This window comes from Miscanthus floridulus, chromosome 5, assembly GCF_019320115.1.
Source record: "Miscanthus floridulus cultivar M001 chromosome 5, ASM1932011v1, whole genome shotgun sequence".
NCBI classification, from domain to species: Eukaryota; Viridiplantae; Streptophyta; class Magnoliopsida; order Poales; family Poaceae; genus Miscanthus; species Miscanthus floridulus.
The window spans coordinates 103192819-103214561 of NC_089584.1; the positions used below are offsets into that span (position 1 = coordinate 103192819).

Sequence of the window (21743 nt, forward strand, 5' to 3'; positions counted from 1 at the left end):
TTTGGAGGAGCTGCTAGAGGCTCCGGCTCCGGGACTGTTCATGCATGCACTGTACCACGAAGCCTGCTACAGTACCTCGAGATGAGGAGCAAGGAACAGCGCCAAACGGGTCCATAGTGTGCAGAAAAGAACACCATCAGCTCAGAGAGAGAAAAACAGCTCCTTCCCACAGTGTGTGGAACCGATGAAGTAAAAAACAATAACATCATCAGCTCCTAATTCAATTTAATAAGAGAGATTTGCTAAGGTGTGAAGAAGCAGGCCAAAGCTGTCACCAAATCACATGATTAAGCAGTACTTGTATAATTCAGGGACAAATTCAAGCAGCGGACCTCAGAATTTTCGAAGTCACGTGATTTTTCGAGGTCACGTGATTAAGCAGTACTTGTACAACTTGTTGCTTTGATGTCTTTTTTGACCAATTACAAGGCAGAACATTTTTCAAAACTCAGCACAAGAGAATGAAAACAAGAATGTTTCCAAGAGAACCTCTGAGGGCAGCAGCACAGATAACCAAAGGCCATAGGTACTAATAAAATATTTTCATAGGCTTAATAATATGTCATCGGTACAATTGTACAAAGGTGGAGTTAACTATGAAAATTTGTAGCAGTTTTAGATAAACAAATTTCCTCATACTCCAAATCTTGAAAGCTGTATAAACACCACCCATCCACAATGTTTTTGATAACACAAAACGAGCCATTGACCATTGACCACTGTTGCCTTAGTTTGCCTGCCTGTTCTTCTTCTTGACACCAGAGTTGGCAACCTGGAGGCTGCGGTACACTGCGCTCAGCCTTGCAAGAGCTGGCTTGGTAAGATCAGGCCTGTAATAGTTGTCACCGACCTGTACAAACAAGTAAATAAAACCACAACAGTTAAACTGATGATGCCGACTTGCTCAAACAAGAACCACATTTCAGGTGAGACAGGCAGACAGCATGCCTCTCGTTTGGAAAGGGTTACAAGTGGTCAAAAGCAAGCATCAATTTTTTTCACAGAACTTCAACTTAGGGGTGCAAACAAATGCTTCCAACGAGCTCAGATGCCAAGCGTAACAAGTACATCACATTGAAGGTCAAACCTTTTATTGAATGATGAACCTTCTTATATGTTAAGGTACATCACAGCAACTGTAAATAGGAATCACAAGGGCAAGCACACAGTAAGTCAGCTGGCCCACGAACCAGTATATAGGTCATTTTAGGTGGATTGCCAGCCCTAACCAGAGATTATTCTCACGTGCTACTAACCATCCACAGTTTTTATAAACTAGCACATACTTGATCTCTTGTAAAAAACTGGTATTAGAACCAGAGCCTTTAAAACAGCTATAAATGTGAACCAAGAACAATAAGTTAACGGTATGACAAGACTGTCAAGAAGACTATGTTATAATAAAAAAACAAACTCTCTTCACATTCAGAAGCTAAGTGCAGACAGGTTAATGTACCTTAAAGATTAAGGCTCATCACAGCAATTTTATAACTAGTAAACTACAGATTTTTATAAAATAAAATCATCTATATTTGAGGGGTACAAACTACAAAGTTCTAACCAGATGATCTTCAACTAGAACTACATCAGAGGACACAAATTACATAAAAGATTGAACATGGGATGGGGTTGTTCTATACCTGGTTCTTGACAGCCTTGGCCATCTTGCGGAACTCCTTGCGCATGACAGACTTGTGGTGGAGGCTGGCGGGCTTGTTCTGCTTCTTTGTTTTGGTTGTTGAGAGGACCACCGCAACTTCCTTGCCACTGGCTGGCTGCACTGTCATGGTCTTCTTGTTGGCAAGGCCTGAAAAGTAACCAATCAGTGCCACCGATGGCATAAAAAAGTCAAATCAACAGGCTGGTAAACAAACATTAACCAGAGTGCTTGTAGGAGTGAACATTGTAGAGATTGTTGGGCTCCTTGCTGAACTGAACCTTGGCATTGCCGTTGCCAAACTGTTTGATCAGGAAGGAGTTATTCTTCCTCACGATCTCCCAGACCAGGGAATCTGGAACCGTCGCCATTTATGCTTACCTAAACCAGGAATCCAACACACAAAATGATACATCGGCTAAACAGGGAAAACTAACTGATAAACATCGGAATCATTATCTCACTAACAATTTCAGTACAGCATAGATCTATCAGACTAAAGAAAGATCAGAACATAGAATGAAACAACATAATAATCCAGAAGATGTCTGTTCCACAAATTAACTTCTACAGAATTATATATTTAGTTGACCAATCTAGTGGCCTGAAAACTGTATGCAGTAGTAATTCTACGAGTAACAAATGCTATGATCAACAAACCCCACAATTTATAGCACTGAGGCGAATAAGGCACAGGTAACAAATGAAACTGGGGGCAAATCGAGCACTAGTGGAGTTCAAAGTTAGGCCTTCCAACATTTCAGGCGATGAAATAGGAGATGTGAAGTTCAAATACGTCGATTTACGCGCACTAAAGAAGTCAGACTATATTAGTAATTAACAGAGACCAGTTCATGTAAGAAAGTTGACGCGAGAAGGGAAGATTTCTTCTCACCGTAGGTTGGAGCGACACAACACCGTAGATGGCAGTGACACACCGCTAATTTTGCTTCTTTCCGGCGCTCGGGTGCTGGTGGAAGGTGATATCGATGCGGCGGCGCGAGCTTTAGAAGCTCACTTTATATAGTGTGTAGCGGTGCTCATAAACCCTAGGCCGGATAGTGGGCCGAGTTGCTTTGTTTTGGTGGACCTCTCCAGCTTGATCTGCGCCTCTGAGAAGACCTTTTTTTTTTCTTTCTTTTTTGCGCCCCCTCCCTCGACTATTTCCTTTCGTTCATATTTTCTTTAGATTATTTTGTGTGAATTTGAGTTACTCGTTATTATTTTGATGTCACTGACATTTGTTTTAATTTTTCTTTAGATTGATTTGTGTGAATTTGCGTTGTATGACGGTTAGATCTCCAGAGGACGCAAATCATCCGGTACTGCTTCCTGTGTTGCCAAATTGCTTACCGATCACAATTACTCACCACTTGCATTAAGTTCACAAGAAGGCCAACATCAGGACAACTGAAATTTTAAGCCACATTTTAGTCCCAAACTCCCAAGGAAAATTCATAAAAAATATAGCCCTTAATGCAAAGATTGTGCCACCTCGCTTCACATGAATAGGCTACAGACGAGGCTGCACATGAATAGACTGCAGACGAGGCGAGGCTGCAGAAAGCATGGAACAATCTCTCACAAAAATCATGCATAGCATGAGTGTACCAGATCCAGTTACAATGGGATGAAAATGAAAGAACCCCGGAAGTTCTATACATACGGCACATGCCATGCTTATTAACAATCACTAGCAGGAAATTTAAGTCTTTACAATATGATTCTATTGAATATATGAGGGTACAGGAGAACAAAAGAATTGCAGGCTCAAACTAGCACAGCACCATGGTATCCAGAAAACATTCTGTGTTGCTATACTGTACAGATCTCAACTCAACCACTATAAAACGTATCATTGTCAATCGTATGTATGACTTAATTCAACTGAAACTCCAAGCTCTGTATATGTCGTGTAAACCTAAGGCCGGTTTGTTCGAAGAGACCTAAAATGTGCGGCAAAAGAATCATAGTCTGTTGGAAGCTTGGGATGAACATGTGCAGGGGGTGTTTTCGGGGTGCTCTCTTTTGGAGTTCCAGCTGAGGTTTCTGTGTCCCCCTCATTTCCTCGAACAAAGTTTCTTCTCATTTCAGCTTCTTGGGGCTTCCCTCTAGCCATCGGAGAGTCAATCTGCTCAGCTTTAGGCGAAGACCGCTGTACTGCAACCCTGGGGTACACACTTGCATCCCTCCTTTCAGTCCTTTGTTCAGTACTTGAGCTGTTGAATCCTTGATGGCCTCGTGTCTTACTTGGCATGCTCTCAGTTTCATCATCATATTGAGCTCCAGTTTGGATACGACTATCACTCTTTGTGTCTGATGTTACCTCCCGTGTCCTGCGTGATTGTATCAGCACTCCAGACCGCTTAGACTGAGGAGTCTGTTGTTGCTCTAGTTCTTCTTCGCTGTCATCTGAATCAAAGTAATTTCTAGCCATTGTTGATCTCACTCCTCGGCGTGCTCCAATACCTGGCTTTTCATGATAAAGCACTTGACTAAAATTCTCAAGTTCAGAACTCTTAGTTGTTGGAAGACTTATATTACTAGGTAGCTCAGATAGCTTCTCAGCGTCATCTAAACCAGAGGAATTTCTTGCTATGGTTGATCTTGCTTCCCAGTGTGTTCCAACACTTTGATTTCTTTCGTGAAGTTCACTGTCGTAGTTTTTACCTGAATTAGTCCTGGCTGAAAACGAGCTTTTGGGGCTACTTCTATTCTGTTTGAATGTAGTATTCTCTTCAGAATCAACTGACTCTTCAGTGCTGGAAGAAACCTTAGGCAAGGACTGCCTAGGCAGAATGCTCTCCCTGGAAACTTTGGTGTATGGTGGGGCTTGCCTGGGTTTGTTTCTTAGTCCAGGCGTTAACCTACCAAAGTTAAGGCCGTTGTCACCTTCCTTATCATCAGAAGTTGCTGAAGTACGTATGGCAAAAGGCAATGACTGCTGCTCATTTGCTCCGGCTGAGGATGAACCTTTGAATTTATCTAAATCTGTCTCTTCTTCCAAAAGATCAGAATCTCTGCTTTGCACACGGTTCAAATTCCTCACTGCCTGTGCTCCTGAATAATCATATATGGGTGAACCATCAGGTCCACCACCTTTGTTCAGGCCAGACAAAACAGATCCTCCTGAATGCGTGGCTATGGCTATTTCCTCATCAGAGTTACCACCATCTGAATCAAAAGCAGGACGCAAGTTATCATAAGAATGAGGTAAAGGAATATCACTTCTGTTTGTTCCTAAATTATCAGATAGTTGTGTTTCTGTTCTGGAAATTAGGGCCGATGTTTTCTGGTTGTATGGAGATTCACTTCTGTGCTGTTCACTCCAATCTGCAGTTGAGAATCCCATATGATCTCTGGGACCAGGTAGTTGTTCAGTATGCTTTGAGGAGAATGTGTCCAACAAATTCTCTTCTTCAACATCAGAATTATATTGATCAAAAACAACGGGTGAAGAATTGCCTTGAGCTTTGTCATTCTGCTTGTCCCAAACAGTGGTGCTGCTGCCATGGGCAAATGTATCATGTGAAGAATTAAAGTTACCATAGTAGTCATCTGTGCTCTCTTGATCAGAGCTAGATCTCCTGATCTCCACATTCTTGAAATTGCGCCCAACAGGTCTAGTATCTTGCAAGTTTTCTCCAGGAAAATCAAACGGATGAACTTCAGATCTTCCAATGTCACTTTCTCTCTCATATAAATCATCAAAACGTGGGTCAGGTGAATGAGCACGAGGTGGTTCAGTTGGCATTTCATAAACATATGGATGGCTTTCTGGACTGTAGGAGTGGAACTGTTGATATGGGGCCTTATCTGTTGATATATTCTGACTATCAACACGGGTTGTTTCTGTTCCTCCAAAATTGTTTCTTGAGTTACTTGGCATCACCCTTGGATCATTAACACCTGAACTCTGGTCATGGAAACTCTTCTCATCCTTCACTATATGTTCAGCTTGTTGCTTTTGCTTCCTCAGTGTGTTTTCGCTACTGTATGCGGCTGAATCATATGCTCCAGTGCCTTTATCTCCATAATAGTTTCCACGACTAGCAAGTTCAGCAGCAGCTCTAGCAGCAATGCTAGCCATCTCTGCAGACTCTGCTGCTGCCTGTGCAGCAGATGTTGCATCCTTGAATTCCACATTCCAATTGGTACCAGTCACCGAAGGTTTTCTTTCCCTATGCTGATTGATCTCTTCATTCCTGGATGCTGTGTCTGAAAGGGAAAATCGAAGATTTCAATTGGAATATAAACATAATAGAGCAGTGAAAACTGGCAGACATTCAAACAATGCAATCCTTCTGTACCTGGGACCGTTGCGCTGTATTGAGGGTAAGGTGGACCTCCTGGATTTCCATGTGAGATATTGTCAGAACCAGGCGTCTGTGCTGAAGAGTAAGCAGATGGCCCATGTTGGGAGATAGGAGGTACTGAAGCACTGGAACTATTATGAATGTTTTCTTTCGGAAAAGTATTAGAACTGGCACTGCCATATGCTGTTCTATTTGCTGGCACATGTGCAGGCGAAGGTCCCACTGGCACATGGGAAGTGGCTGAGTCCACAGCTGTCGCAGTTACACCTGAATATGTAGGCTGTGGTGTTGACATGTTAGAAGTAGATGATCCCATAGTTGAAATGTTTCCTCCAGAATATGTTGCAGAGCCATACTAACAAATAATATAATGAATCATTAGGGCCACAATGTCCAACTAAGGGCAGAAAAGTGAAACCACTCTAAATCATATACTTACCAGAGGATTTTCATTTGGCTGCTGCAGCTTCTCCTCAAATGCTTTTGGCTCCCATTTAATGTTATGCTCCTCTGCTATCGAGCTCAAGGTTTTGATTTTGGTCTGTATATCAGGTGCTCCTGCCGACAGCTTCTCAATTACCTGTATCAAGCATAATTGTATTAACTGTTAAGACCAAAAGCAGCAAAATGCATTCCTTTTGTAGCCAAAGGAAACAAGCAACCTCTTTCATAAAATTTAAACTTCTAAAGGCACTCTATATTACCAGACGATTTACGCCACTGTCAGGTCGCACTTCAAGGGCTGCTGCTTCAAACTCTTTTCCATACTTGCTTTTGAAATGCTTCCGAACATCTGCTAGTTCTGTGACATCCGAACACCGCATTGATGCAAATATAACACTGGCTACTGCCTCCTTCAGATCAATTGGGCAAGTCCTAAATTTCAGGTAAATAAAACACATCAGAACATATTTAGTTGTGCAGAAAAAACATCCTACATAATGATGTGCTCCTACGAAAATTGTCATAAGGAAAAATAAATAAGTCTAATGAACTAAAGAAATCATTCCAGAATAAAATGGAAGTTACATTACCACCTAATGTAGTGTGCTTCTATAACCTCAGATCAAGAAACAACACTATACAACTAAAATCACCGAACAGCAAATATAGGTTTGCATAATAGAAAGAAAAGGTTTGCCTTACTTCTGTGAGTCAATAATGGACAGACGTGCTACTATAAGTTCACAGTATACTTCAATCAAGTCATATGCTTGCATGAACTTCTCTTCCCTTATGACATGTTCAACCTGTGGGAGAGATAAAACAGAGCCAGTAAGAAATAGTGAGCTCTGTGCTCACATAGTACTATTAAGACACGTTACAACTGTTGTCTGCGCACATTTCATCTGAACCCAAAACAATCTAGTCATGTTCTATGGCTTGTAAGTTGGAACCTAACAGAGTTTGCCTACCAGGACAGCAGTACCAAAAGAAAGTTGGGTACAACTATAAATGCTTTTGCACAGACGTTTGCAGAAACAGGCATGCCAGAGTAATGGAACAAGTATAATCAGCTGACATTGGTTCTACATCGACCAGGAAAGAAAATCACACACTTATATCTGCGAGAATCCAATGCCCCATGGAACGTCGGCATTGAACACAGCAACACCAAAAACTCAATATTCAGATGCATAAGCTCTCCCCCGCACAATAACCACCGGTGGACAAACTCAGGCTCCAGTGTACGTGCCGGCATGCTCAAGGAAAGCATAACACAGAATATAACCAACACTAAAATGTTATCAAACAAGTCCCAATTGTCGAAAGTCATTGCAGTTCACAATGTAGCAAGATGGCTACATGTCCAACAATCACAAACCACGGCCTATCTAGAAGTCGGAGCATGCGCATCCATCCCAAATTGCAGCCAATTTGACCATTTGCACACATATAAACAAACACCTAGCCTGCAACGGGCAACTAAGTAGTACTCAGCTCGAGGCCACAATGCTACAGCTTCAGAAGTCAAGTCCACGCGACACCCACGCATTATCGAACTCTAGAATTATACGAGGTCAACTGTGCTATCACGAGTGGGAGCCTGGGAGGCGCATCGAGTCAACTCCAACCAATGGGCGGGGGCGGGGCGGGGTGAAATGGCGAATGAGATGAACACCATTGGTGAGGAAGCCAAGCTACGGGGAAAAGCACGTACCCTGATGCGCGCGGTCATGTCCTGGTTGGCCTCGAGCAGCTGCGCGACATCGCGGCGCATCTGGCGTACCTGCACCTCCTTGCGATTCCGCAGCAGCTTGATCCGGGCCACCACCATCCGCAGCGACGTCTTGCTGGGAAATCATTCATAGGAAAACAAACAAACAAACAAACACAGCAACAAACGTTAGGTTGCCCATCCTCCGGCACCCCGGGAGCAACAGAGATCCATCTCTACTGACCACTTGTCGGGCTTGAAGCCCTTGTGCAGGACGCCGGAGAGCTTCCCCTTGCTCTTGTGCATCTCCGCCTCTGCCGACCGCCGCGCGGCACGAACCTGTGTCCTCCGGCTCGATTCGAATCCAGCCAAATCCAACCGGCTCCGTGTGAGACAGTATCTACCTGCCAACCTCCACCTATGGTGGGAGCCTCCCTTTTGTCGCTGCGGTAGATTGGAATATGGAAAGACTCGGGCTCTCACGCGGGACGGCGGGAGGGCGCGCGCTGCCGCCTGCCGCCTGCCGCCTGCCGCCAAGGGGAACCCAACAGGGGGAAGGAAGGAGGAGGAGACTTTTTTTTGCCGAGCGAAGCAATCGTATCGTTTTTTCGCTGGAAGTGGGGGATTCCGTGCGGGCGCTGCACGCGGCCTTCCTCGCCGCTTCGCTTCCGCGCTGTCGGTTGGGGCGCTGGCACAGTGGTGGATTGACCTTGACCGGCCGGCCGTGGCCTTGCACGAGCACGACGGGTTCGAGGCGCTCGCCGCTTGGGACGTGACGCTTCAGTACAAACACGGTTTGGCGTGAATCTTCGTTTGACACGGTATGGCTTACACATCGTTTGGGAGCAGGGAAGTTTGGACTTCTGTTGCGAGCTAATTTTCCTGGTTGGGAGCAGGGAGCTTTGGAGTCCATAGGCCATAGCTTTTGTGTTTTGTGGATGGAAAAAGCGTGTAATGTGTTCGGCATTTCCTGCGTTCCCAAGTGTACGTGACCTATGGGACTTGTGCTTGTGGATTCTGAAATTTACGTTTGTTGATTGATGATCAGTAAGAAAACGATGTGTAAGTCGCGTTTGCAAGGCATGTCCATGGGCAGTTGGGCACGATTAAGGCTTCCAGATTCGCTACTCTTTAGCGGAAATTAAGCTGAATTCTATCTATTAAAATTTTCTTCTTTTCAGAGGAGAGTTTTATATAAAGTTGCCATTCTGAAGCCAAGATCCCAAATACTATACTAGGTAGATTCATGCCCTAATCAGGACAGGCGGGATGATCGATCCCGTTGCTCTATTTAGATTTAATTAAAGGTCAATCGGGAGAGAGAACAACACGCTTAAATAAATATGGTAAATAAACGTACACGGTGCCTTACCAACTACTAGACGGAAACACCAATCCATCACATGGACATGTAACAGAATCCAACAAACTGCCCGTAAGGCATTAAGGTTGCCAACTTGACAAATAATTGTAGTCCCTTCAATACTGACACCGGTGGAAGTGGAACCACAAAAATTTATAGAGACACGACATCTTCCGGTGCGTGCCTTCTATTATTAGCCGACGATGAAGACTGCACACAAAAAAATGCAAATGCTAATATTTTTATTTGGGAAGAAAAAATGGGTTGAGTTGAGCCTAACAAAGGCCCAAAAAGACATACGAAAGCCGAACAAACTAAAATGGATGGGCCGGCCCAAGATTCACAGCCGTACGACCGAACCGTCACCCGTAGCCCACGAATCCGCTCGTCCTCCCCAAAACCTCTCGTTGGCGTCGCCCGTCGCACAGAGTCCAGCTGCGGTCAGGACTCTCCCCAACTCCGGCGAAGGGAGCAGGAGTGTTGGCGTCAGTTGGGCGTCGTCGCCATGGACGAGGCAACCAAGAAGAAGGTGGAGGCTGCGGTGCTGGAGATCCTCCGGGGCTCCGATATGGAGTCCGTAACGGAGTATAAGGTCCGCAAAGCCGCCGCCGACCGGCTCGGCATCGACCTCTCCATCCCCGACCGCAAGCTCTTCGTCCGCGGCGTCGTTGAGGAATATCTACGCTCACTCTCCTCCCAGGAGGAGGAGGAGGCGGAGGAGGGCGGCGCTGGCAGGGAGAGCAAGGACAAGGAACAGGAGGAGGAGGAAGAGGAGGAAGATGAGGAGGAGGAGGGTAAGGGCGGCGGGAAGAGAGAGTACGACGACCAAGGAGACCTTATCCTGTGCCGCGTGAGTTCCTTCTCCCGTACCTCTCATCTCGCGCTTGTTCGATCGATCCAGATTACTAGGGTTTTGGGTTTTGTGGCATGATGTGATTTGTGCGTGCAGCTGTCGAGCAAGAGGAGGGTGACTCTGTCGGAGTTCAAGGGCAGGTCGCTGGTGTCCATCCGCGAGTTCTACGTGAAGGACGGCAAGGAGATGCCCTCCGCCAAAGGTGTGCTACGGGCTATAGACATTTTGTGCACAATGTTTGATGCTTTTTCATACCAACCAATGCAAATTAAATCTAAATGAAGTAACCCTTGTGCACGATGAATTAAAATTAAAATATTATATCTATCATAATCCTTTTTCACAACCGTGCCTTTGGCATGTTTTTCATTAGGAGAAAATTAGAGATACTAAATAACCAGAAAGTCCAATTGGACAGCCAAGGCTTGCACAAGACCAGACCAAGATCTACTCCACAATAGTCTCCAACTATATGAAATATTTACGACGGTTCTGAATCAACAAACAAGGCCCGGAGCGCCACTAAGGATCTGTACCCAGCCATGATCCATTGCTCGGCTTCCTCAGAAATATCACTGGTGATCCGAGGCACTGATCTCCATTGAATTCCAAAAACCATCCATCATAATCCATTTATCAAATGTTCTTAATTACATCATTTCATACAAAATTATGACTGTAACAATGCACATGTCAACACCTAGTTCATGCCAAAGTATGTACCATTTGCTACAAACACTTATGTAGTCAGACACAAAAGAAATGTCAAAGCATTATTGATACACGAAGTCCAATGTGCGCTTCACGATCACATTCCATCTATCAGGGCTAACAAACAGTAAAATACTTCATGATTACGTTCCATCTATCAGGGCTAACTAAAGATAAAAGCAAAACACTTTTATCCATCATGCTCTAACAATCAATCCCTTTAGCCTTCTAAACAAGGGTATACATTGTTTTGCCGGTTAGTTGCCCTCTGGTGCCACTCAATGCAGTTCCTGAGCTCCAGTAGGGTATCGAGACCTCCAAGCATCTTGTCACTAATAACAGAGAACGTGAAAATAAACCCGATGAACCAGCAGACTAAAACATCTCTATGCACTTGGTTAAATTCACCAACAAAATTGGCTGCAGCCTTCATTAAGTCTGAAGCTGAATTCCCATCGATACAATTTCTCAGAACAATAATATTAAAAAAGGAGTACAAGAAAGGTTGGCATAGCACCTCCATGGACTCTTCCCCATTCCAGTCACCTTTGAAGTGAGTTTAGAATCTAATATTATTAGTCATGGTGTGTGTGATGCTTCATTCCAAGTCCTCAGAACAGAAGAAGTTTCAGTTCACTTTTTTTTGTCCAACCACAAACACAATATCTAAGTCTAGAAGAATTGAGATATTTATATTTGCCATTTATGTATTGTCTTTACTCTTTATTGAAAAATGTCCATCAAGGAGTACCCCTGTTATCTTCAAAATGTAGATGCAAGATTTACCTTCCGGGACAGTGTGGTATAATTGGGAAGTCGGATCGCGCCTGCCTTTCCTGCTGCTGAAAAGAAGGGTTGGACACAGATTCAGTATATTAGTAACATTCAGACTTAACTGGACACAGATTCAGACTTAGCCCATATTTGACAGGTCCCTTCAACCTGAAATCATTGGGTTTAGCTACAAATGATTAGCGAAAGCAGAATCAATAAAAACAAACTGTTCCACCTCTCAATATTATATGGAGTGACAATTTTAGCATAAGTCAGGTTCAAAGCAATACTCCATGGTATCCCCAATTCATCATATTTATGTTTGGATCTGGTGGGATTACAGTATGGCTGAGAAATCAACACTCTTGCACATTAAGTTTCCTCTAACCCGGCCTTCTTTAGGTTTCATCCTGCTGCAAATTGATTTAATTGGCCTTCTAGAACGCTGTGTGGCCTGAGCATTTCAAGAAAAGATAATTAAAGATTAGTTAAAATTATCCTGATATCCATAGGTTTTATACATGCAAAATAATATTTTGTACCTCTGCAACTAAGAGATTCATCAAAAGCAGGATCATGTTTACACCAGCCACCACCACTGCCACGCCATCACAATTCTCGTAGTCTTCACCTATCAATTTCTTTCGGTAATTTTACATGTCCGAAATGTATCAACCCCATTTATTCTTTCTAGGCTGCAGTCTAGAGTAAGGAGAAGATGATAAACATATACAAACTAACTTATATAAGCATATGAAGATACACCATTTAAATAGAGAGGTGCACACAATGTGTTGAAATTCAACCCTGATGTGAGGAGCATTTGACTGGTAGACAGAATTTCTAGCGATTTCACAGTTCACATCAGCTCAGCTTCCAAAGGGCACTACTCCATGAGGTAGCAGGCATTTCTACCTGCAACTGTAGCTGGTTGAGCATCGTCCTTGAGGTAGTGGGCATCATCGGAGCACTTGACCACGAACACTCCATGTTGCAACACAGAAGGAGCAGGAGCCACCCAGCAACCACCTGCACCCAGTGACAGCCCACTGTTGCCATCGTGCCTATCCTCTCCTTACCTCAAACCACCATTACAGGCATACATTTTACAAATCATGTGACTCCGCCAGCCTGCACTAGTAGAGAAACGACCTTTCATCCATGGCCAAAAAGTATTTAGTCTCGGTATAAAATTGCAACCGTGACTAAAGGGAGGACTGGGACCTTTAGTCTCAGTTTGTAATACAAACTGGGACCAATTCCACCCTTTAGTCCCGGTTGTAATGGAAACCAAGGCGTGTCAGTGCGGGAAGCTTTAGTCCCAGTTTGAGACACGAACCCGGACTAAAAGTGTGACGTTTAGTCCATGTTTCAGGCACGAGACTAAACCTTTAGTCTCGGTTTGTGTCTCAAACCCGGACTAAAAGTGCCTCCAGAGTGAATTTAAAAGGAAAGCATATCTTATCTAAGTCAGATGTGTGGTGGAGTTGAGATGGCAACGTGTGCAAGGGTTGAAATGGGACGTCTTGAGTTCGAATCTCCACACCCGCACCTTTTTTTCACCCAATAAACTAAAAATAGAGACCTTTAGTCCCGATTTCATAGTCCTAGTTAGTCCCGGTTTCCATAACCGGGACTAAAGGGGGTTGGGAACCGGGACTAAAGCTGCTTTCTCTACTAGTGCTGCATCCCTATACTCAAAATCATGGTTTTACTAAAAATCAAAAGATAGTAGGTGGATAAAGGAAGGAGGTGTTCTAGAAGGGCTTTGTCGCTGTCCAAGGGCACTGCTATAGGGTCGCTGCTGCCGTGCAAGGTGCAAGGCAAAGAGACAGGGCAAATGGTAGTCAAGGTCCAACCGACTGACCCAGGCAGAATACAGCACGCGGGATTTCCAGGTGGGATTGGGGACCGGCGACAATAGAATCACCTCCACCTCCGCCTCCACGGCAACCAGTCCTCCCCCTCCGCGGCCACCTTGTCACTTAGCTCCACCCTGGTGTCATCCCCTCCCTACTCCCCCTCAACCATCTCCACCAACCTGGCCCGTATCTATGCCTAGAGGTTTGGGTATCTCGAGCGGCGGGTAGTAGGCGGCGGCGTATCCCATGGGGCCAGAGTAGCGGGCGCGGTCGGCTGCGGGGCGGAGGCGTGGGTGGGTGCTGCCGTCACTGAGTGAGGCGCGGTAGGTGGCGTGGCAGAGGCGCGAGCGGGTACAACCATCACGGAGGCGGGTTCGGCAGGAGGCAAAGGTGGAGCCGTGGAGGGCTGGAGGCACGAGCAGGAGGTAAGGCAGGAGCGATAGAGCGAGGAAGGGGATTCACGGATGAGGGAGGGACTCAAGGGCCCACCTGTCGGTGCCAATAGACGTGGGCGATGGATGAAGAGTGATCGGAAGCACTGCAAATGTTTTAAGTAGGAGAGAATTTAGAACTGAATAGCAATATCGACATGAGGTCATTTTTTCAGTGTTGTCTGTGTTGTCATTTACCTGTGGCTATTACGTATCCATATTTTCGTAAACGTTGGGTTTATTTATAGAGAAACACTGCAAATACAACAATTAACTTTTCAACCGGTCACTGCGTAGGGTAACCTTTTCATTTCTTTGTTTTATGTTGTGGTGTGCTTGTTTTCGTGTGTCGTTGTTTATCTCCTTTCTTCCCTTTTTTACGTACATTTTTCCTGGTGCAGGTATTAGTCTGACGATGGAGCAGTGGGAAGCATTTTGCAATGCTGTACCTGCAATAGAGGATGCCATCAAAAAGCTTGAAGATTCAGACTGAGAGCCTCTTCTTTTGCCTGTATCAAATCAAAAAGCCTATTTCTGACCCGTAACGAGGGCCATATGTGGCTTGTAAGAGCTTCAAGTTCTGTAAAAGGTTTCACTTGTGCCATGTGTAGGATGTAGACGACTATATACAGTTCGGAATATTTGCTACTAACAAGTAATGCACCATTATGGTGGCCTGGAGTTCCCATGCTATGTGATAACCGGGAATGTGTCCTAGCAAGGTCATGAAGTTTTTTCTCCAGTTTTTTCCATCATATGTTTATGTGCTGCCGATATTGGAAAGGCTGACATGAACAATACTGAGGTTTTGTTCTTCTACATTATGTTCATGCAATCTCTGATTGCCTTCCGAGGCGTTCAGGCTCTCCATTGTACACCGAAAATTCGTAAACGGATTCGGTTAAGACAGCTGGGCGTGATCTACTGTATATAGGTCGCTGTAGCAGGGCCCTCTGAATTACAAACAAGTTCGGTAGTGTTCCATGTCAGCACATGGGCTTTAAGTTTTGCTCTCTGGTGTGGCAAGAGTGACAGCAACACAAGCCACCCTTCAGAAAAGCCGCCTTCCCGTTCGTGTTGCATGTGTCACATGTCTCTATCACGTTGAGTCACAGGTGCAGCTAACATAACCTCTCGTGGATTGAAATTAATATCCAACCGATTATCTTATCTGCAACCTCTCTCGTCACTACAAGAGCTTCATGTCATGTTTCGTCAGCCATGGCAGTGTCCAGTTTATTTAGCTCTAAGCAATCTTGTTCTTTTTGAAAGGAAAAAAGAGAGGCTACTTAGCATTTAGCGAGATGCGTGAGTAGACGTGCGAACAACTATGATAATTTATCAACTACTAGTAAGCATTTTGCCAATGCCACGTGACACCCTAAAATTTGAACTTCTAAAATAGGAGTAAAACGATTTATTTTGGTATTTTATGTGCTCATGAAAATGTAGATAAACAATTTTTTTACCAAATTAAAATATATTATAAGGTTTAGCAACTTGTTGTGCATAGTGCATAAAGTTTATTGTGATGAGTGGTGTTGATCCAAAACTCCTGAAAGGATCAAAATGCTCCAGAGAGGGGCTGAATTGGGCTAATTCTAAATTTTTTGCAATAATTAAGCCCTACACTTAGCTTATTTCACCCCTTGCGTCTAGAATGTGTTTCTATTGTTCTACCGTATAAAAGTTTTGCATCCCAGGTTCCAATCCTACTCTAGCATGGCAATTCTAGGAATATAAAGACATGAAATGAATTGCTCAAATGTAAATGCTCAAAATAAAGAGAGAAAAATGAGCGCGGAGATGTTTTCCCGAGGTATCGGAGAGTCGTCACTCCCCACTAGTCCTCGTTGAAGCACCCGCGCAAGGGTGTAGCTCCTCCTTATCCACGCAAGGATCAAGTGCACTCTATGGGCTGATTCTTTGACACTCCATCACAGTGAATCGCCCACAACCGCTCACAACATGACTTGGGTCATCCACAAGCTCCGCCGGATGATCACCAACCTCCCAACCACCACCGAGCCATCTAGGTGATGGCGATCACCAAGAGTAATAAGCATAAACTCTCACTTAACCAAGACAAACCTAATGAGAAAGATGGATGCACACTTGCTACTCCCTATGCACTAGTAAGGTCCTTAATCTTGGATTATCAACTCTTAATCACCACACTAGGCTCTTGCTCTCCCTTGCACTCCAAAGGCGTTTCACAACTGAACAATTGGGCAAGACACCTCAAATGTACGAGTGAGATATGTATTTATATCCCCCATTCAAAACATAACGGTTGAGGTTCAACTCAGCAAGTATCAGGATGATCGGACGCTCCGGTCAAGGTGACCGGACGCACCGGTCAGTGTAATACGTCAGCGTGTCAGAAAGAGCCGTTTGCTCTTACCAGACTTTGGCCTACGTCCGGTTAGCACCCATCGGACGCATCCGGTCATCAAAAACCCTCTCTGGAATCTTAGTGTTGTTGATCGGACGCTGGCACCCAAAGTCCGGTCATTTCTCTGTTCAGCGTCTGGTCCGTGGTCAACAGCCTGTCCACACTGCTACAGATATGGCTAGCGTCGCGTCCGGTGAGCACTGGTGTCCAGTGTCTGGTCGCACTTTGACTGCTACTGCCGATCAAATGAACTGACTGGACTCTCCAAGCTGTGTTCGGTCACAACCAAACCAGCGTCCGGTCAATTATTTGACTCTCCATTTACTTTCAATTCGAAATTCTTTGTGAATGAAGTTCACTTCTATCGATCTTAGGGCTATTTCTGAGCTACCTAGTACTAAGTTTGACAAGTGTGCACCACACCTAATCCATTAGACTCACCTAGGTTAAGCTACTAGTCCATACCCCCTTAATAGTATGGCCAAAAGAAAAATAAAGTCCTAAACTACTCTAAGTATCTCTCCAACATCAAATGACACTTAGAACTAGTCCGTCCTTAACCTTGTCGTCCATCCTTTGAAAACTGAAACAATTTCCATCGACAGAGGCATGCCAATCATGATTGCCTAATCAATTTCTATTATCATGACATAACTCAAATTGCCTCTGCAAAACACACGTTAGGTATAGTAATATTGTGTCATCATTAATCACCAAAACCCAACTGGGGGTCTAGATGCTTTCAATCTCTTCATTTTTTGTGATTGATGACAACACAACCTCGAGTATGTAAAATAGATGGGTGAGGTTTTCAACATGCTTGGTTCATATAAGCTTTTGACAATAAGAACAAAAGGATTAGGCATGCTTATATGACCTAAGCCAACATGGTGTACTCAAAAGATATGAATTAAGTATGAGTACATGAAGTAAAACTCATTTGAATTGGAGTAAAACGTGAAAGCAAAGCCAATAAGCATAACCAAGTGACATGACATATATAAAACAATGTAGAGAGCACACATGCCACATAAGTCTCACCATCACATGTATATAATACAATGCATGAAAGTAAACATGAATGCATGAAGTATCACCCACGAAAGACCAAAAGAATCGAGTCCATCTCACACACTCCCCCTAAATCTAACATACACGGTCCCTAACATACTTGGTCCTTCTCCCCCTTTGGCATCAAGCACCAAAACCTAATGGTCAGATGGCGGGACATGAGCAGTCAAGTCGGGCGCTGAGGTGCGGTGAGAGACCTAGAACTGAGCTACATCATCCTCTGACCCTAAACTCTGACTCGGAAGCCCACTGGGTTGTACAGCTGGAGTCACTAGAGTGGTGGTGGCAGGCTAGCCTATCTAAAATGTAGATTGCTAAGGATCAACCCCAATAGCAGTGAATACATGCTGCATGAAGCTAAGTAACTACTGCTGAATCATAAGTTGCTGCTGCTGCATGGCATGCTGCTACCTCTGAAACTCATCCTATCATGCCTGAACCTGAGCAAGTGCAGCTGCGGTCTCCTATGCCTAGCATGCCTGGTCCTACCTCATCCGCTCAAGTACAGCTAGGAGTGTCGGGTCTGTTTGTGGTGGTTGTGGTGGAGCTAAGCTGGAGCCACTGGCCTCTCTATCATGTGGATGAGGTGCCATCTGTGGAATCGGCTGATAGTCATTGTCTGAGCTGTCACTCGGGTCACTCTCGACCTCATCTTCCTACTGTGTGTCAAGTTGCTCCTCCTCTGTCTTTGTGATGCTGAAAGCTCTAGTTTGGTTTTGGTGAATTGATGAAACTCTAAGTGTTAACCTAGTTTATCAAGTGATCATGAGATAGGTAGCACATTCTAAGTGAAAAAGCAAATGAAGATCATGACATGATGATGGTGATGCCATGGTGATGATCAAGTGCTTGGACTTGAAAAGAAGAAAGAGAAAAACAAAAGGCTCAAGTCAAAGATATAAATGATAGGAGGCATTTTATTTTGGTGATCGAGACACTTAGTGAGTGTAATCACATTTAGGATCGATAGCCATACTATTAAGAGGGGTGAAACTCGTATCGAAATACGGTTATCAAAGTGCCACTAGATGCTCTAACTCATTGCATATGCATTTAGGATCTAGTGGAGTGCTAACACCCTTGAAAATGTTTGTGAAAATATGCTAACACATGTGCACAAGGTGATACACTTGGTGGTTGGCACATTTGAGCAAGGGTGAAGAAGATAGAGTTGAAAAGGAGTTAGTCACGCTGGTCATGCAGTGACCGGACGCTGGGGTCCTACGTCTGGTCAGTGGAAGCAGTGAAGACGCTAGTGTCGGTCTTCGACCGGATGCTGAGTCACTTTATGACTGGATGCTGAGTGGGTGCGTCCGGTCCCACTAACGTGATAGCACACAGAGGAGATGTTGAGTGATCAAACGCTGGCTAAGTCCGGTCGAGCATGACCGGACATGTCCGGTCGTGAATTTTCGCTTTTGGATGCTTACTGGAAACGACTGAACACTGAGGTCCTGTGTCCAGTCACTTCGAAGCAGCACGTCTGGTCACAACTTGAATGTGCTGATGACCATTGAGATCAAGCGATCAGCGTTTGAAGCAGGGGCCATGTGGCGTGCATCGTGCGATCGAACACTGTGGTCCAGCGTCCGGTCAATCTGACCGGCGCGTCCGATCGCCCCGTGTTCAGTGCAATGAGGAGCCCAACGACTCTATTTGTGGGGGCTCTCTATTTAAGCCCCATGGCTGACTTAAGCTCACTCTCTTGGCCATTTGCATTGACATAGCAACCTTGTGAGCTTAGCCAAAGCCCTCCCACTCATCTACATCATTGATTCATCATGTTTGTGAGATTGAGAGAGAATCCAAGTGCATTGCTTGAGTGTTTGCATCTAGAGGCACTTGGTATTCGTGTTTTGCTGTGGAATTCACTTGTTACTCTTGGTGGTTGCCACCACCTAGATGGCTTAGAGCAGCGAAGATCGTCGAGCGGAGGTTGGTGATTGTCTCTAGCTCCGATCATAGTGATTTGAGGGGTTCTTGACCTTTCCCCGACGGAGAGCCAAAAGGTACTCTAGTGAATTACTCATGGCTTGTGTGATCCTCATCTTGTGTTGGTTGTGTGGCACCTTATTGGGGGTTTGGCGTGTGATGTCAATTAGCGCATGAACCTCCAAGTGAGTAAATTGCCACAACGAGGACTAGCTTGCCGGTAAGCAAGTGGACCTCGGTAAAAATCATTGTGTCATCATTTGATTCTGAGGTGATTGATCTTCATTGGTATTCATCTTTGTGATTGATTGGTTCACTCCTCGATACGGTGATATAACTATCTTGCTCTCTCTCTTTACATTACCATAAACTAGTTGTCAAGCTCTTTAGTGTAGCTAGTTGTGAGAGCTTGATAGTTTAGTTAGTGTGGCTCTTTAGTTAGCTTTTAAGAGCACACTAACTTAGTGTAGTGACTTAGCTATTGTATGGATAGAAACTATATAAACTAGAATTATAGTAGGTGGCTTGTAATTTTAGTAGGCTAGCGCAACACTTACTTCGCCTCATAATTGTCTAACCGGTTTGTTAAGTATTCTTATAGAAATTTTTAATAGGCTATTCATCCCCTCTAGCCATTAGGACCTTTCAGATGCCCTTGATGATCTCATCCTGCTGAGCTGCTGTCTCTGGTACCTTAGGGTGATGACTCAGCTAGCGAGGTGTCCTTGCATGACTATGACATAGCATCTAGCTCATGTCATACTATGGAAACTTAGTAGTAGCACCTGTCCACTCTACCATTGTCTCTGGGGACTTGTGTGGAACTGCCTTTCGGAGTAAGAAAGTGATTCAATGAGCATAAGACAACTGATGGTGACCTCTGAAGCCCTCTGCTAGTGTGTCCTCCATCTCTTAAAGAATCACATCCCAAATATCAAAGACAGTCTGAGACACTAGGTAATGCACTAGCCACAGCTGAATTCGAGTTAGGCCCTCACGATAGCCTATCCTCGAAAGCAGAGTCCTCCTTATAGTAGCATCAAGGAACCGAGTTGTAGGTCTAAGGTCACATGGTGTCCTGCTCGACCCCTTGCTAAATAGCTCTATGAAGCACGGTCTAACAAGATCTGTAGGTGGCACAAGTCCACTGTGAGGGCGTCTCGGAGGCTCTGTCTGTCCATAGCATGCCTCATGAAGACAAATAGGTGACTTTGGAATCCTCAATATCTCTCTGACCCTTGAGCTCTAGAGCCTATAGTCATGCCCTTGGAAAGCAAAATGAATAAACCTATGTCTCAGGTCAATCCATAAGGAGGAGTAGAACTCACAGACCCAAGATAGAACATACCGACTAGTCCGTCCAAGGAGATCTGACAAGCCTGACAGATAAGTGAGGTGAGGATGGATCTACTCGCCTACAACTATAGTTAGAGACTCTAAAGAGCAGACCCGCTGAGATCTAAAGGCAACACCCTTGTTGAGATATGCACTATAGAAGTCCTCCTGCAACACAGTGTAGAAGTGCTCTGAGGTACGCTCATCCTTCCTAGGTGGAAACAAATTCTCAAACTGTATGACTATAGCTGCTACACCTATCTAGCTATGGCTGCCCTTAGGTCAAGGTGAACAATCGGAGGCAGACCCTGTGGTCTAGGAGGTGGACGAGAGCCCCACCTCTGTGTCTAAGGCCTCGGTGACACCTGAGTGCATGTGCGACTAGAGCGTCGAAGCTATGACTGTGCTACCTGCTCTACCTCCTCAACCTGCTCTCCCTACTAAGCATCCTCTATCTGCTCTGTCGATTGTGTTTGTTGCTCAGTCACCCCATGAGTCTGACTCTCCTCTAAAGAGACACGACATCCTCCAAGCATGATGATCCTAGGTGGACTACCAAGACTAGCCTCAATCCTCTCGATGCCCTTTGAGCCAATGACAATTGATCGCCTATGTGAATGCCACTGCCAGATCCACCTATCTTGGCTCGCTCTATGGTGGCTTCCACTGCTGCTGCTCTCTCTACCTCAACATCATCTCTCTTGCGCTTCTTCTTTGTAGCCTTTTTCACCTTTCCTTTTTGCTGAGTAGTCAGGCGAGGCAGAGGCATTGGATCCTCATTGCCAGGACTACCCCTGATATTCTTGTAACGTGCCATCTCTAAAGCTAATAAGAATCACTGCCACTGACAAGAAACAACTACCAACTGACACTCGTGAGGCTTGG

At 44.7% G+C, this 21743-nt stretch overlaps 3 protein-coding genes and 1 non-coding gene across 4 annotated transcripts; 1 reads left to right on the plus strand and 3 right to left on the minus strand.

Moving 5' to 3' along the window:
* Positions 1–525: 525 nt before the first annotated feature.
* LOC136450365 (large ribosomal subunit protein eL28z-like) lies at positions 526–2708 on the minus strand. The gene is made up of 4 exons (XM_066450766.1): positions 2553–2708; positions 1881–2038; positions 1641–1807; positions 526–850 (listed from the first exon to the last, which is right to left on the minus strand). Exons 2-4 carry the CDS (start codon positions 2026–2028, stop codon positions 728–730), a joined length of 438 nt encoding a protein of 145 aa, XP_066306863.1. The 5' UTR covers positions 2029–2038; positions 2553–2708; the 3' UTR covers positions 526–727.
* Positions 1040–1137, minus strand: LOC136455713 (small nucleolar RNA R24). Its single transcript, XR_010759190.1, has one exon. It is a non-coding gene; the product is annotated as a small nucleolar RNA R24 (small nucleolar RNA).
* Positions 2709–3223: 515 nt separating the features above from the next.
* LOC136450364 (uncharacterized) lies at positions 3224–8763 on the minus strand. The gene is made up of 7 exons (XM_066450765.1): positions 8376–8763; positions 8135–8267; positions 7120–7223; positions 6678–6849; positions 6413–6553; positions 5968–6328; positions 3224–5875 (listed from the first exon to the last, which is right to left on the minus strand). The coding sequence occupies exons 1-7, from the start codon at positions 8435–8437 to the stop codon at positions 3579–3581; spliced, it is 3270 nt and encodes a 1089-aa protein (XP_066306862.1). The 5' UTR covers positions 8438–8763; the 3' UTR covers positions 3224–3578.
* Positions 8764–9884: 1121 nt separating this feature from the next.
* On the plus strand, positions 9885–14893 carry LOC136452832 (RNA polymerase II transcriptional coactivator KELP-like). The gene is made up of 3 exons (XM_066453421.1): positions 9885–10344; positions 10444–10549; positions 14527–14893. The coding sequence occupies exons 1-3, from the start codon at positions 10000–10002 to the stop codon at positions 14616–14618; spliced, it is 543 nt and encodes a 180-aa protein (XP_066309518.1). The 5' UTR covers positions 9885–9999; the 3' UTR covers positions 14619–14893.
* The last annotated feature ends 6850 nt before the right edge of the window (positions 14894–21743 follow it).

Excerpts from the sequence above, each read along its gene's own strand:
- LOC136450364 (XM_066450765.1), bottom strand. The coding sequence starts at position 8,437 with ATGCACAAGAGCAAGGGGAAGCTCTCCGGCGTCCTGCACAAGGGCTTC. Across the intron at positions 8,268-8,375 it reads GGCTTCAAGCCCGACAAGTG|CAAGACGTCGCTGCGGATGG; the intron begins GTCAGTAGAGAT and ends ATGATTTCCCAG. Across the intron at positions 6,850-7,119 it reads TCCATTATTGACTCACAGAA|GACTTGCCCAATTGATCTGA; the intron begins GTAAGGCAAACC and ends CCTGAAATTTAG.
- LOC136450365 (XM_066450766.1), bottom strand. The coding sequence starts at position 2,028 with ATGGCGACGGTTCCAGATTCCCTGGTCTGGGAGATCGTGAGGAAGAAT. Across the intron at positions 1,808-1,880 it reads TCACTCCTACAAGCACTCTG|GCCTTGCCAACAAGAAGACC; the intron begins GTTAATGTTTGT and ends GTTACTTTTCAG. Across the intron at positions 851-1,640 it reads CCAAGGCTGTCAAGAACCAG|GTCGGTGACAACTATTACAG; the intron begins GTATAGAACAAC and ends TTGTTTGTACAG.
- LOC136452832 (XM_066453421.1), top strand. The coding sequence starts at position 10,000 with ATGGACGAGGCAACCAAGAAGAAGGTGGAGGCTGCGGTGCTGGAGATC. Across the intron at positions 10,345-10,443 it reads GAGACCTTATCCTGTGCCGC|CTGTCGAGCAAGAGGAGGGT; the intron begins GTGAGTTCCTTC and ends TTGTGCGTGCAG. Across the intron at positions 10,550-14,526 it reads GGAGATGCCCTCCGCCAAAG|GTATTAGTCTGACGATGGAG; the intron begins GTGTGCTACGGG and ends TTCCTGGTGCAG.